Raw genomic sequence first — 15900 nt, forward strand, 5'->3', positions numbered from 1 at the left:
GAAAGGCCCGCGTACCGCGATGAAGAGTGGACCCCACTTGCCGCAACTAGAGAAAGCCCTCGCACAGAAACGAAGACCCTACACAGCCAAAAATAAATAAAATAAATAAATAAAACTAAAAAAAAAAAAAAAAGTTCCATGTTCTTTTGTTCTGCAAGTGTGTTAGGTTTTCTCAGTTCCAGAGGATTAATGGCAGGGATTCTGTTCATCTCAAAGTAGACATTGAAGATACATGCTGAGGACACGCCCCTGGATTGTCGGAGTAATATACCAGATCTGACGTGTACCACTTTGACACCACTACCTAAGGTTCAAAAAAATCCTTTGGTCTGTAAACAGACTCAGACTTTCAAGGGAAAGCACAGCTGGCACTTAGTGGATGTCTGCCGGGTGCCGGGCACCGTGCTGCTAAATGCGTTACTGTGCGTCCTCACACCTTCTCGTATGTGAAGACGGTGTTCCTGTTCCATCTTCATAGTCAGAGAAACAGGTAGAAAGTGACTGACTTGTTCAAGATCACAGAGCTGGTAAGGGATACACCTGAGATGTGAAGCTCTTTCCAGAGACTGTGCTTTCTGTGAAATGTTACTGTCCATACAGTCCTAGGACCTCAGAGGCATCTTGTTTGGTCTCTAAAGTTAGTACATTTCAAATAAAAGTGCACATTGTGTTGCTGAAGGCATTTCATTGCATCAGAAAATTCTTAACTATTTAGAGTTTAAATCAATTTCCCTGTAACTTCCACCCAGCCATTGGTCATGGTTCTAACTTCAGAGGCCATAGAAAACAATTCCCCTTTCATCTGATAATCCTTCTGATATCCCCAGTGTGTTAGTCAAGGTCCAGGTGGGAGACAGAAACCACACAGTAACTTGAACAGGAAAAGTTTAATATAAAGAATTACTAACTAGGAATAGGAGATTGGTGACTAAACGGTAAAAAAGAGCTCTCTAAGGATTACAGGGAATAAACTTGGGAGGGCCTCTTCCCCAGCTAGGTCTGGGATTCAGGCCTGGTTGGAGACAGTGTGGCTGCAGCCCAGTGCATGGTGAAGATTCTCAGGTGCCACAGGCCAAGACTGGCAAACAAGAAACCAGCAGCCCCCTTGGGTACCCATGGAATTCAACGGGAAGTCGTCCAGGGGGTGTTATCAGGCCAGCCGGGGCACTGTCGAGGGCTTCAGTTCACTGAGTTGCTGTTGAAGGTATCTGCAGAACTTGCTGGAAAGCTGCCTGCAGAGGAGCTGTCGGCCTCACTGGGAAGTATGTTGGGGTGTCTACCGAACCGGCTGGGAAGCTGCCCTTGCGTGTGCCTCTTCTAAGACCCTTGGAGCACCCCAGCATGTTACATGGATGTATTGTAAATTATGCGTAAGAGATTTTACCTGAAGTCAGTTAAGACAGGTTTTTTCCCTCCTGATTTTCCCTCTGTCACACTTCTCCTTCAGTATGGTGACTTTGGAGTGGCCACAGGCATTTTGGGGCTTCAAGACTCAACAAAAACTAGACCTTCCCACAATTACGTGTTGGGTTTTTGGAAGCAGTATGATACCTTTTCTGTTCTCATTTGATAAATGTTGCGTGAAGAACAAACTGCCCTCTGTAAAGAACACTGAGGTCTGTGGACGTGGGTCCTGTACTGAGGAAGTATTAATTTCATGCTATGCTAAAACACAACACTTTAAAATAAGGAACCTGAGGTTAAATTGCTTCAGTCATTTCAAAGTAGAATGGGAAAAATGTAAGGCAAGTCATGAGTTTGTGTTTCTTCAGTATGCCAGAAAATCCCATGTAATTGGACCTAGATATTCGATATTTACTCTGTAAATTGGTCATGATGAGAAACCAAACCCAGTGAGTCAGGAGAGCAGGGCTGTCGAGGCGGTAAGGTGCTAAGTTAGGAAAGCTGAACTCATTCAGGGCCACAGTTCTGTGAGGGTGGATTTGGCAGCCTTGGGAGCTGTTGGTGATGGCGTGGCGGGGGCAGGCGCTTTTGTCTTCAGCACGTGTATTTCCCAGCAGAGCTGCAGGCAGGTTTTGAGCTAGGGTGTACCTACCTGGAAGGATTGTGCAGAGGTGGTAGAGTCCTGGTGTTCAAACCACGGGCCTGAGAATGAGGCGGTCCAGAGCCCATTCGTCCTCTCATCACCGTGACCTTCATCAAGTCATTTTGCTCCTCTGTCTCTCAATTGTGAGTTGAAGCCGCTTTGTGGATCCTGGTTAAGACAACATTGAGAATCAGAGTGTTGTAAGGATGTAGAGAGGATAGAAATATTTACAATGTAAGATATTATAAAAACGCACCTCTAAGAGTTTCTCCTTGCACAGCTGTGCGTGTGGATTTCATGAGAGTCCTGGGTGTGAGTTGATTCTTCCATCTCATTTGTGATGCGATGCTTTCACCAGTTTATCTCCTCACAGAAGTTAGGAGAGTAATGAATACCTTGGTTTTTCTTTTTCCAGATTCTCTGTGGCCCAAAATCCGGGTTCCATTAAAAGTTGTAAGAACTGCTGAAAACAAGTTGAGTAACCGTTTCTTCCCTTACGATGAAATCGAGACGGAGGCCGTTCTGGCTATTGACGACGATATCATTATGCTGACCTCTGATGAGCTGCAGTTCGGTTATGAGGTAAGGAGGTTTCAAACAGTGCATTTACATTTTTGATATTTGTTGCCCATTATTGCTTGTCTTTCCTAATAAAGAGTGTTATATTTCATTCTGTAAAGTCATAATTTCTAAATTCTAGTAGCGTCCAAAAGCTGTGCGTAGGAGTGTAGGTTATGAAGCTGTTCTTTAGAACTTTGGGGAAACCCTATTCCAAAATGACAACTGTGCCATCCACCAGTTTTGGGAACTCCCAGGGAGAGTCCCAGGGGACATTTTCAAAAGAGCGTCTATGGCGTTTAACAAGCACTTTAATTGATGTCTCCTTGAATACCACTTCCCCGACTCAAGCAGCTGGGCACAGCAACAATAAAAACATCAATAAGCGAAGAAGCTGGCGACACTGACAAACAGAAAGCAGACCCTGCTGATGGCTTTCTTTCTGAGTTTTAAGTGGAGAGGCTGGCTGCCTGTCTTTGGGGAGAAACATTCTCTATCACCATTCGTTCGATGTGGCTGATGGATTAGACTGGGTTCAGGGGTTAAGTATGGAGACCAGTAAAGGTCTCCCCAGGGGAAAGTGCCAGAGCTGAGGCCTGGTGAAAAGCAGTAGGAATTGATGAGTCCTGTCAGGGAGGATGTACGCGAGATGCGTGATGGCGACAGGCTGAGGCCTGCGGCTGCGGGGGTGTAATGGTGGTATCAGACCCAAGCAAAACAGAGTGTACAAATCAATTAGCTACAGCTGGCACAGGGGAGAGCGGGCAAGTTTATCCTCTGTAGTCGTCCTGTCTTTGGGAGAGAGGTAACCATTTTTAGGATTTATTAAATTTGAGGTTCTAAGAAATCATGAAATTTTATCTAATGAAGCAATGTGTGGTACATGTATTTATTATAGAAATTTACTTTCTAAGCCTTAAATCGGAAGTGGATTTTAAGGGGAAGAAATAGGAATCCCCCTACCACTGCCACCACCAAAAATTAAAAGCTCAAGTTTTCCCAGGTTTTTACTATATATATAAAATATATTTATATATCCATTGCGTATAAAAGAAATTGTGAAATAGGCTGGTGTGTGATACCTTGGTCGATGTCATTACTGGCCAGTGAAAGGCATGAGACTAGCTAGTAAAACATACACTCATCTTTCTGGATTTATTTCTATTCATATTGGTCTCTTTCTTTCGTATCATCACGTCTAGGGTGTTGGATGATTTTTCATACACTATCATTCCCATTTTTTAAAAACGCAAATTACCTACTTACTCCTCTAAGTAATAAGTAGGCAACTCATGGCAAAACCAGTTTTTCTGCCAGTGTTTTCTCTCTCCATTGCATGTAATGGCTTCAAACTATACCCATGTGTTTATTTTTGTGGTAGAAGGAAAGTTGAAAAAGGGAACATTCCAGATGATGTAGCCAAGATGGACAGAGTGCTACCTCTTTGATATTTCAGTTGGTCTAAATGAAGTCTAATAAAAGGAAGATAGACTAGATGAATTCCTTTCAACCTTGAGTTGAAATCTTGGGATCTCATGAATATTGAAACCTGGGATCTCTTTCAACCTTGAGTTCGTTTCAAGCAGCAAAAAATGTGTTGATGAGAGGAAGTGCAAAACCGGGAGGGACTGAGCTTGAATCTTCACCTCTTTCCTCTGATGCCCTGTGTTTACTCCACATTACCTCTAAAGAAGTAATGTGTATCAGAGGAGTAGGGGGCAGGGAAACCCCTCATCTCCAGTCATTGGGATCTTCTCCAGATGCTATGAAAGGAACAACTTTCCTAACTACTATCTATATACAACTTACTATGTTCCTGTCAATTTACTGGGTGTTTACATACATTAATGATCTTTTCCCAAACCTGCAAGGCAGTTACTGTTTTTCTCCTTCTTTACTGAGACTAAGCAAGGTTAAGATAACTTGCCTACAGTCACGCAGCTAAATAAGTGGAAGAGTTGGGGTTTAAATTCAAGTTTGTGTGACACTATACTGTCTTCCCTGAGGATTTTTACCATGTCAGAGACTACTGGTCCTCAAAAGTAGTCCTCAGAACCATCAGCGTATCACTTGTCCATCACTAAATTACCTTGCCGCTAAGGAAAACTAATATATTTTTCAGGCATCCCTACCACTAGTGCTTTAGGGTAACTTTGTAAAGTTATTTCTTGTATAGTAATTAATATAATGGACAAAGTTAGGACAGTACTGGGCCCAAGTTTCTACTCTGTCACCATGGACAACTTATGTAATCTCTCTGGGTTGTAGTTTATTCTTATATAAAATGGCACTAACAGTATCTGCTTCATTGGGTTGTCACGTACATTAGATGAGATTGTGTAGCACCACCACATGGGCAGCGCTCAGGAAGTGCCTGTTCTGGGTGGTGGGCAATATGCTCTTATGCTCTTTATGAGATACCACATTAGCTGCTGCTACCACGACTGCTGCTGTCATTCTCATGATTCCGCTGATTCATGAGGAAAGTTGGTGGTTGTTTCCATCATTCAGAAGGGACAATTCTCTTCTGGAGAGGGTACCCAGTTTTGTGTTGAATCGGAAGACAGAAGAAGATGGTGCTCCTAAATCCTGTTTTTTATGCCAAAGGCTAGGATTATTTTCAAGCAAGCTTGACGGATTAAGTGAGTAAACAAATCAGTTAACAAAAATTTATGTCCTAGGAGAGTTATGTCGGAGCCCAGAACTACTTCTTTGTCACAGTTATCACAGTGTGTTAGGATTATATCTACCTTGTTGACTGCTATTCATCCTTCAGCACTCAGATCAAAAGAAGCTTTCAGAAAGTCTCCAGACTAGAGCACTCTACCTCTTTGTAAGCAAATAATTGTGAAGTGTGTTGTTTAGTGTCTGCTTTTCTTCTGGAATGTAAGCCCCATAGGGACAGAACCATGGCTGTCTTGTTCATTGCTGTATCCTCTTTGCCTAACCCAGTTCAATCCATTCATCAGTTACTCAGTAATATTTGATGAATGAATAAATCTTCATTACCAGCATGCATATGAAAGGTAGGAGACAGATTATTCTGGCCTGCATGCCTTTCCACTTCACTGTGATCCATAATCTGGATACGGCCATTTTAGAAAGCAGCTTGGAGTTTAAAATGTTAAACATATATCTACCATGTGACCCCGCCATTCTTCTCACAGAGATTCACCCTAGAGAAATAAGAGCATATGTATACACAAATACTTGTACGCTAATACAGGTATTAGTATTTGTACTTGCAGCTTTTATTTGTAAAAGCCAAAAACTGGAGGGAAAAAAACAAAACAAAACCCAAAGTCTATCAAAAGTTGAATGAATAAACTAATTGTTGTATATCCATACAATAGAATACTACTCGGTAATAAATTGGTGAGCTATTGATACATACAACAACATGGATGTATTTAAAAATAATTATGCCGAGTGAGTGAAGCAAGATGAAAAAGAGAACGTATTTTATGATTTCATGTATAGAAAATACAAACTAATCTTTAGTGATCAAAAGATCGGTGGCTGCCTGGAGAAGGGGTAGGGAGGGTCAGCTTGAAAAATGTATTAAAAGGGGGGCCACATAGGTTCAGTGCAAACCACAAAACACTGCTGAGAGAAATTGAACAACTTCACAAACAGAAAGATGTATCATACGTCTGAATCCAAAGACTCACTGTTATTAAGGTGTAAGTTCTCCCCAGACTGATTTATAGATTCAAAGCAAGCCCGGTCAAAATCCCAGAAGGCTTTTTAAAAAGTTAAAATTGACAAGCTAGTTCTAAAATTGAAATGGAAACACAATGGGCCTGAAAAAGCCAAAGCAATTTTAAGAAAGGAGGACAAAATTGCAGGACTACCTTATTTTAAGGCTTCTGTAAAGCTACAGTAATCAGGACTCTGTGGTACTGGTGTAAACTTAGACGTGTAGATCAATGAAATAGAGCAGAGTCCAGAAATAGACCACACGTGTCATCAATCAGTTTTCAGCAAAAGACCCAAGTCAGTTCAATAGCGGTGGGACAGGCTTTTCACTAAGTGGTGCTGGAGTAATTTGATATCCATATGTCAGTTCAGAATGGATCCTAGCCCTACATGCAGGAACTAAAATTATAAAGCTTCTTAAAGAAAACAGTGGAAAAAGTTCTAGTGTACCTGAGCTAAGCAATGTTTTTTTATTTTTTCAAGTAAGAGACAAATAGCACGGTTTATGAAAGAAACCAAATTGGACTTCATCAAAATTAACACTTAAAAAGACACTTCTAAGGAAATAAAAAGGCAAGTCATAGACTGGGAGAAGTATTTTCAAAATATATAAAGAACTCTCATACCTCTATAATAAGAGAACAAGTCAGTTAAAAATGGGCAGAAGATTTGAACAGTTACTTCGTAAAAGAAGATATAGAGCTGTAAACTAACAAACGAACCAACTCTCCACCTCATAGTCATTAGGGCAATTCTAAAGTAAAAGCACAATGAGTTACCACTATATACCCACTAGAATGATGAAGTAAGATTTAAAATACTGGTAGTGCCACATGTTGGTTAGACTGTGGAGCAACGTAGAACGCTCATACGTATTGGTAAAAATGCTAAATGGTACAACCAGGTTGGAAAAATGTTTAGCAGGTTCCCATAAAGTTAAAAAAATGTTATACTTTTCACATGACCCAGCTTCCAAAAGAAATAAAAACGTATGCGTACGGCCTTATATACACTACCAAATGTAAAATCGATAGCTAGTGGGAAGCAGCCGCGTAGCACAGGGAGATCAGCTGGGTGCTTTGTGACCACCTAGAGGGGTGGGGTAGGGAGGGTGGGAGGGAGGCAGACGCAAGAGGGAGGAGATACGGGGATATATGTATATGTATAGCTGATACACTTTGTTATAAAGCAGAAACTAACGCACCACTGTAAAGCAATTACACTCCAATAAAGATGGGAAGAAAAAAATTTAAAAAGCAAAACAAACAACAAAAAAAAAAGCCCCACAAATCATCACCATCAGGAGTGAAAAGGAATTAAGGAAGTGTTGTCACTATAGATCCTACAGGCATTAAAAGAATATTAATGAAAATTTATATGAAATGTAAGAATTCTTTGAAAATTACAACTTACATAAAATTAAACAGAATATGTACCCTCTACTAAAGAAATTGAGGTTGTTATCAAAATCTTCCTACGAGGAAAAATCCAGGCCCGGATGGTTTTACTGGTGATTTCTTGAAAATAAAGTGATAGTTTCAGGTTGGAGATACACTTAGAGATAATCTAGTTTGCTCACTTTCAATTATAGGTAAGGCCCATCCATAAACTATATGAAGCCCATAAATGACTTACCCAATATCACCCAGTTAGTAAGTGGCACCTAATAAGGGCATATAACTCATTTTGGTGCTATTTTCCCCATACCATGCCACCTGGGAAGATTTCGTTATGTAACTGTCCTATTTCTGCCTCTGTGCCATTCAAACCCATTTGTTTGAAACCTCTCTTTGGTGAAGGTAAAAACACCTGAACATTTTGTTTCATATTCTAATATTAACAAATAAGAATCCATATCAGTCAGGAAAACAGAATCTATACTAATTGTTTCAACAGAATGGATTTAGTATATGAAATTTTCTAATAGAGGTATTAGAGAGCTGAGAGGGCAAAAAGGGGCTACTGAAAGTATAAAGAGAGAATAACTCCAGGGAGCGTCCACTGCTCCTAGGATGGGAGGAACAAAGGAAGAGAGGGAAGAGGCTGGGTTTATTAGAACCTAGAAGCTTGGAAGAGACACCCCCCCCCCCCGCCACCCCACCCCGTCACCCCCCGGGGCTGGGCCTTAAACCTCTGAGGAGGGGCCACTGGCTGGCTATTGCTAGAACTTCTGAGGGGTCAGGGTAAGGCTGGCTCTGCCAGAAGAGGCTAGAACCACATTCTGCTGCTGGGGTGAAATGCCACACTGTCGGGAAAAGCAGGCAAAACAGGAAGTAATTCCCTTCTCCTTTTCTCTAGTTTTCCAGTCTCTCTCTAGTGCACCCTGTTGGTAGACCACCTATAACAAAGGTGAGATGTTTGCAGAGTCTCAGCCCTAGCATCACAAGGCAGAATTTAGAAGCAGGGCTTGGGGCTACAAGTCAGCAGCTTTATAACCAGTGCAGTCTACCCCTTTGGCTACTCCAAAGCATCCATACAGACCCTTCTACACATATTTGAACTTCCATGCAGCAACAGTAACAACTGCATTCTCTTCACTAAGAAGGATGCAGCAGCTGTCCTTTATACATGTAAAGGCCTTGCATTCCCTCCCCTAGAAGGTGAGACACAGAGCCCCAGTAGTCATAATATCAGTCTCTGGTTAATTATTTATTCTTTCTTTAATTTTGTCACAATTCTACTTAATATTCTGTAACTTAATGAATAAATTATAGGCTTCCAATTCTGGACAAGACTGAGCAAGCACGTTCCACCCTATTCCTGGAAAAAGAAGACAGACTGGCTAGGGTCCTCAGGACTTAAGGGATACTCCAGCAGTGAGTTCCCTTGGATTTTTTTTTCCTTCCTTCCTCCCTCCTTCCCTCTCTCCTGTATACCCCAGCCTCAGTGCTGCAGAAGGCCGTGACACTCATAGGCACAGGTAACGAGCATACAAACGAGAAAAAAAAAAAAAAAAAGAAAAACCCACTTTCTCTTGTAAGAACTGGGAAGAGGGCAGCCCTGCTGATGGAACCCTTTTGACTATACCTACTCTACACCAGGCAAACACCATGAAAGAAGCCATGTGTACCCCTGCCAACTAGATGCTGTGACTGTGGGGATTGTCGTTCAGAGCCCTGCTGACCATTCCCACCCTGCACTACCAGGAGACAGGAGCAGAGACGGCACGCCTCCCCTGTCCCCTCTCCACTCTGGAGACTGTGGGGTGGAACCCAGTTGACCTTCCATGTCCTCCCTGAAGTGAATGTTAGGGAAGACGCAGCTGCAGAGACCGGGGGCTGGGGGGCGGTGTCCTGTCCACCATCGCCAGCCTGCACCAAGCAACAGACAGCAAAGAGACAGCACCTCATCCCTTCCCAACTCGAGAGTGGAGGGAAGGTTATGGGAAGGAGGGGTTCCTCCTGGGCACACTGTCGCCCCTCTCCCTTCAAATCAGCCCATGCATGAAACTGACTAGAATCAACACAGCAAAGGCTTTGAGAAAGAAACTATAGTGTAGAATACTGCCCAGGTTTCAAATTAGCCTCTGGGTAGCACACAAATTAGGCAGGCCAGAATAGCACGATATACAGCCTTTGAAAATGAAATTGATATTCAATCCACAGCCCACGAAAGTGGATCCGGACATGCACTCTGAACCTAAACCAGAAAATGTGAAAGGCAGCAGCGTCTCACAGTAACACTCAGCATGTTCAGGGAACAATCCAAAATTACTCCTCATACCAAGAACCAGGAAAATTGCAACTTTAATGAGAAAAGGTAATCAACAGTTGCCAACACCAGAATGACACAGATGTCGGAATTATCGACCAGGATATTAAAACTGCTATCATAAAAAATCCTCTAATAAGTAATTATGAGCACCGTTGAAACAAATGCAAAAATAGAAAGTCTCAGCAAAGAAACGGAAGATATAAAGAAGAACCAGATGGAAATTTCAGTACTGAAAATTGCAGTAACCAAAACTTAAAACTCACTGGGTGGGCTCAATAGGTGAATGGAGATAACAGGAAAGAATTGGTGAACTTGAGGACAAATCATTAGGAATTATCCAATCTAAACAGCACGGAGAAAATAGATTGGAAAAAAAAAAAAAAAAAATGAACAGAGCCTCAGGGACCTGTGGGGCAATCACAAAAGATATAACATTCGTGTCATCAGAGTCCCAGAAGGAGAAGAGAACGAATGTGGGGCAGAAAAAAATATTTAAAGAAATAGCTGAAAGCTTCCAAAATTTGCCAAAGGTCATTAAACTTATAGACTCAGGAGGCTGAGGAAACTACAGACATCTGAAGAATAAGTTATATAAACTATATACATTGTGTATACAGAATATATCATAGCTATAATTCTTATCTCAAATTGGAAAAGAAGAGACAAATAAATTGGTGTGTATATGGTAAGGAATCGAGAAAACTGCATAGCTGCTACATTCTTGCTTCTGCAGCTTGCTCATGAGCCATAGTTGACATTTATGACTTTCTTACACTGCTCATCCCACATCCTTTTATCCTCAGCCAGCACTCTAGTATGTTTATTACAGACCCAGTTTCTTTAATGACTCTAGTACTATTCAGGCTTTCTATCTCTTCTTGTGTTAGTTTTGATAAGCTGTGTGGTTTTTTTTGTTTTTTGTTTTGTTTTTTAAGATGGTGGGTTCCATATTTTTTAAAATTTATTTATTTCTTTATTTATCTATTTTTGGCTGTGTTGGGTCTTCGCCTCTGTGAGGGCTTTCTCTAGTTGCGGCAAGTGGGGGCCACTCTTCATCGAGGTGCGCGGGCCCCTCACTATCGCGGCCTCTCTTGTTGCGGAGCACAGGCTCCAGACGCGCAGGCTCAGTAGTTGTGGCCCACGGGCCCAGTTGCTCCGCGGCATGTGGGATCCTCCCAGACCAGGGCTCGAACCCGTGTCCCCCGCGTTAGCAGGCAGGTTCTCAACCGCTGCGCCACCAGGGAAGCCCATAAGCTGTGTTTTTCAAGGACTCTGTTCATTTAATTTAAATTGTGAAATGCCTTGCTATAAAATCATAATATTATCTTGTTATTGTTTAAAGTTTATAAGATTTGGATTAGTGTGCTCTTTTTCATTCCTGATATTGATAACTTTTGTTTTCTCTCCTTTTCTTTATCAGCCTTGTTAGAGGTATATCAGTGTCATATTCTTTGCAAAGAATCAACTTTTGATTTTGTTGATTTTTCTTTAGTGTGTATTTGTTTTGTATTTCATTAACTACTCTTTTCTTGATTAATCTCTTCCTCTAATTTCATGAGTTTAAGTTGCTGTTATTTTTCTAACCTTTTGACTTGATAGCTTAGATCAGTGATTTCAGTATTTATTTTTCGAATATATGCATTTAAAGCTGTAAATTTCTCCTTAATTACTGCGTTAGGTACCATCCCAAGTTTTGATTTGTCATGTTTTCATTATCCTTAAGTTTAAAATATTTTCTAATTTCTTTTGTAATATCTTCTTTGACCCATAGTTATATAAAAGTATATTGCTTACTTTTGTCAGTTTTTAAAGTTACCTTTTTCTTATTGAGTTCTGATTTGATTCCACTGTGGTCAGAAAATATACTCCATATGATTTCATCATTTTGAAATGTGTTGGGACTATATGGCTCAGTAAAAGGTCTATTTTGGTTAATGTTCTGTGTGCCCCTAAAAAGAGTCTACATTCTGCAGTTGTAGATTTAACGATCTTACTAGGTCAATTAGGTAAGGTTAGGTACATTGGCACTTTTAGTACAACCACAATATTCCCCTGCTTATTCTTCTCTAAAATAGGCATCTTCGTTTCTTCTGGTTTGGCTGTGTGTGTGTGTGTGTGTGTGTGTGTGTGTGTGTGTGTGTGTGTGTGTCTATAGCCTTTATTAGTTTTGTAGTAGTTAAATTCATTATCCTAGTTTAAATAAAAAATAGTTTAAACACAGTATTTAATATGTGAGAATCAAAGACAAACCATGCAGCAGACCTTTCTCACTGTGGCTCCAAAGCATTTTTAGAGAAATCTGGAGAGACAGAGGCGTCTCCCCATTTGGGAATTTTTCAAGAAGGGGCAGCCAGCGGTCCTCCAGTGTCTAAGGTGGTTTTACTAGTCCTTCCTGGAGCTGAAGATTAGACCAGATGACTTCCTAAAATCCCTCAGGTGTAATGAATCTAAGGGATCAGAAGTACAGGCAGATGTATAAGGTATGGGTTCATGTGGAAAAGAATCCAACTTGTATGCGTAAAAAGTGTCAAACTCCTTTGCTTTCCTGTGAAACCCAGAGAGATTGCTTGTGTGAGGATCCAGGGGTATTTGGAGGCAATGCCAACAGCTTTTTAGGAGTGAAAGGGAGAGCACAGCCGTTGCCTTAGCGGAGGAGAGCGTGGTGACCCGGGGTCTGTTTTGATGGTGTTTCTGCTGACGCCTCTTCTGAGGCCTGACATATGTTTCTCACAACGAGAGGGCATTTTAAAGCAGAGCTTTAGTTAGAGGGTTGCAAGCATCACTTTACAGAAACCATTTTAAAGCAGCAGGCTCCACAGCTTGCTGAAGGGACACGGAGCAGAGTCTGAAGGCAGCTCGCAGATGGCACCCTCCCCGAGCTATGAGAGAGAAAGGTGGCCTCCCCTCAGAGCCCAGAGATGAAAGAGGAATGATGGGGGAAGGTCTACCTGGGCTGTTAGCTTGAAACCCGTCACGACCTCCGGAATCCCTTTCCCGGAGGAAGTTGCTGGAGCCACAGCAGTGCTCAGCCAGCTTCTGCGAAACCACAGCACACGTAGGGAACGTTAGCACTGTACTGGGGTCCACAGACAAGGCAGAAAGCTCTGTTTTTAAAGAAACCCGGCATCAGAACGGGAAGGGACCTTGGAGACCATCCTGTCACTTCATGCTTTATTGCTGAGAAAACTTGAGGTGCGAAGAGGTTAAGTTACTTCTGTAAGGTGTTAAATGTACGTTGAATATAACCCTTTAAGGGACGCCCTGGCAAGTTCTTGGGAATGAAAGGCCAGAGCCTGTAGGAAAGGCCTTTTTTCTTCCAGTGTCTGTGACTTGAGGACACAGACATGTGGATTCAAGACCTAATGCCTGGGTATCATTATTTATTTAATTGGAAGAAAACATAGGGGTCATTTGCCTGTTTAAATGGGTCATACATATTCCCTGTTGGAAGGCAAAGAGCTTTGGGAAATGTTACATTCCCTCGCCAGCCCCGAAATCAGGAGCGAAAGAATGATCTTCTCTGGCCCTGCGTGTTTCTGACTTGTTTGACAAGCTCTAGTGAGCTACCAGATGTGGAGATTCTTTTCAGCCTGGGATAATTTATTTATCTGTTTATGTATTTTACCAGGAAAGTATCTATTGAGTTCTTGATACTCATTTGCAAGGAGCTCCTGGGGGAACAGTAGCAGTGTATAGTGTTACTTGAATGTTTGATTTTTTTCCCCCCAAGTCTGTCTGCTTTTATTTCAGACCTAAAGAGCTGGGAAATAAAATGCAACTTGTTCCTCCTCCCCTCCCCCGCCTTTAAGGGAGGCCGTTTAAAACATGTGGCAGAAAATGAGCCATGCAGACTTGGCTGGATGTACGAACCCGGGAATTTATTTTTCCTTTCGTACTTTGATCCTCATTTCCAACCATAAAAAATTATTAGTAGCACTTAAGTGTTGAACATTTTTCACCTGAGAGATGTGAAACACTCTTGGCTAATAATACTGGTTATAAAATCAGTCCTTCATGTGGGGATGGGAATTGACTAAGAGCAACTGTATGTTGTTAGGTGCACAAAATGCTGATGCCTTTCTTTTACTGCCTGTGCGTCCCCTAGGTGGTAGCGGCTGGTGAAACCTCTTGGGTGCTAATAAATAATGATAATTTATTTGTTTTATTTTGTTCACAACTCCCCAAGGTAATGGCAAGTAAAGAATCATGAGAAGACAGCAAAATAGCCTGGAATGCCCTACTTTTTTTCATGAGAGCGTGAAACCACCTCTGAGTGGGTTTTCCTGCTATAGGAAGCACCAAGATGAAAGGCAACCTAAGTTAGAACGAGCTGGGTACGTGTGGTCGCACGGGGGAGTCACAGGCCAGTTGATGTGATGAAGGCGGAACTTGTGTTTGGGTTGATGTTGGAAGCTAAGTTGGTTCAGCCACATAGCACCAGCTGATGGATGGGCTAAGAGGTCAGCTGAAAAGTCGAAGGCGGTGAAGAGGTGTCGTAGGTTTGCAAAGAGGTATATGGTCCAGACAGTCGGATCACAGGATGAATTAGAGATGACAGACTGAAGACAGGGAAAGCCAGTTAAATAATGGTAGTGGAAACCCTATAAGCTTAATGTTCATCTGGATTGAAGAACCAAGAAGGGAAAGGTGGGCTCAGTCATAGCTCAGATTTGATTGGTAATGAGGGAGCTTGGCTAACTGGAGAATTCCAGAGCTGAGACTCTATATAACAGTTACATTTTAAGCAGAATTAGTAAAATTTAGAGCTAAATATATTCATCCAGGGAGAGGGGGAGAGGTGATGTATTCTGTGATTCTAAATAAACTATCCCACTTTCTCTGTTCTCACTAGAAGAGCAGAAAGATGGAAACACCTATCTTAGAATTAGACTTAATAATAACCTTTTTAAAAAAGCTAGTGGGTAACTTTTAAAAAAGAAAATAGGTTGTCTCTGTCCTTCTGTTTGTCCCTCTCTGGGCCGTCTGCCAGTGAAAGTGCCGCAGATACCGGGGCTTGGACCGGGTCTCAAGATTGTTTCTCACAGACTGTTTGGTTATGATCCTTCTGATAGGGAATTGGCTGCTTTCCTCTCTAGATTTAAGTCCCAGAGTCCTAGATCTGAAATTGTGCTCAGGGTTGTTGGGAATCCAGGGCGGGTTTTCTTTACGGTACGTGGAACCACGTGTCTCATCCTGCCATGGGCCCTACGACAGGCTTAAATTAACACTCTTTGGTTTCACCTAGAGCACCGAGAAACTGGGTTCTCATAGCCAACACTGATAAAAATGAAACGTCCCTAAAGGAGGGCCCAAATGCAAGGGGCATCCCTGCAGCAGATAACCTAACTATTGGAAGTGCCTTGGCCTTCAGTGGGAACCAGCACCATAGATTTCCGTTCCTTGGCCTCTCAGCTGACTCAGATCCTTGAGCCGTCACGTGGCCTGACCCAGTGGCTGCCTGGAAAGACTGGGAATTCAGGTGTTTCCGTCTCCTCTCTGGATGATGGATTGTAGCAGCAGTGTACCGTGGAGCCAGCACAGGTGTCGGTCCACAGGGCTGCAGGCACCGGCTGTCCCAAGGAGCCGGGCCTGTTTTGGGCATGCGCAAAATCAAACCTTGTCAGAGCTGTTCGGGGTCAGCATTTGTGCTGGGTCTACGCTGAAGCTTTACAGTAGCTAGAACCATTTTGTCAAAGCTGAGCTTTTTGAGCACTAAAAATTGTCTAGGACTTGCGGTGCCGTCTTCGTTTAGGATCTGAAGAAGCTGATGGCTGGAAGCTCTCTTTGAGCCTTGTGTATTACATCTGAGTGAGTGACAGTTCCCCTCTGAGTCTCTTTCCTGGGGCTGGCCATCATACAGGTCAGTAGTGTGGACTCTCGAA

The 15900-nt window shown here is 42.3% G+C and overlaps 1 protein-coding gene across 3 annotated transcripts in view; it reads left to right on the forward strand.

Annotated features, from left to right (window-relative positions):
• The window catches only part of EXT2 (exostosin glycosyltransferase 2), a 133872-nt gene that overhangs the window by 93596 nt on the left and 24376 nt on the right, over positions 1–15900 (forward strand). For all 3 annotated transcript variants that reach the window (XM_068555502.1, XM_068555501.1, XM_068555503.1), the window contains one exon: positions 2463–2629. In XM_068555502.1, the coding sequence (XP_068411603.1) occupies positions 2463–2629 (167 nt within the window). The remainder of the gene's footprint in view (positions 1–2462; positions 2630–15900) is intronic.

Source organism: Eschrichtius robustus, chromosome 11 (assembly GCF_028021215.1).
Source record: "Eschrichtius robustus isolate mEscRob2 chromosome 11, mEscRob2.pri, whole genome shotgun sequence".
Taxonomy (NCBI): domain Eukaryota; kingdom Metazoa; phylum Chordata; class Mammalia; order Artiodactyla; family Eschrichtiidae; genus Eschrichtius; species Eschrichtius robustus.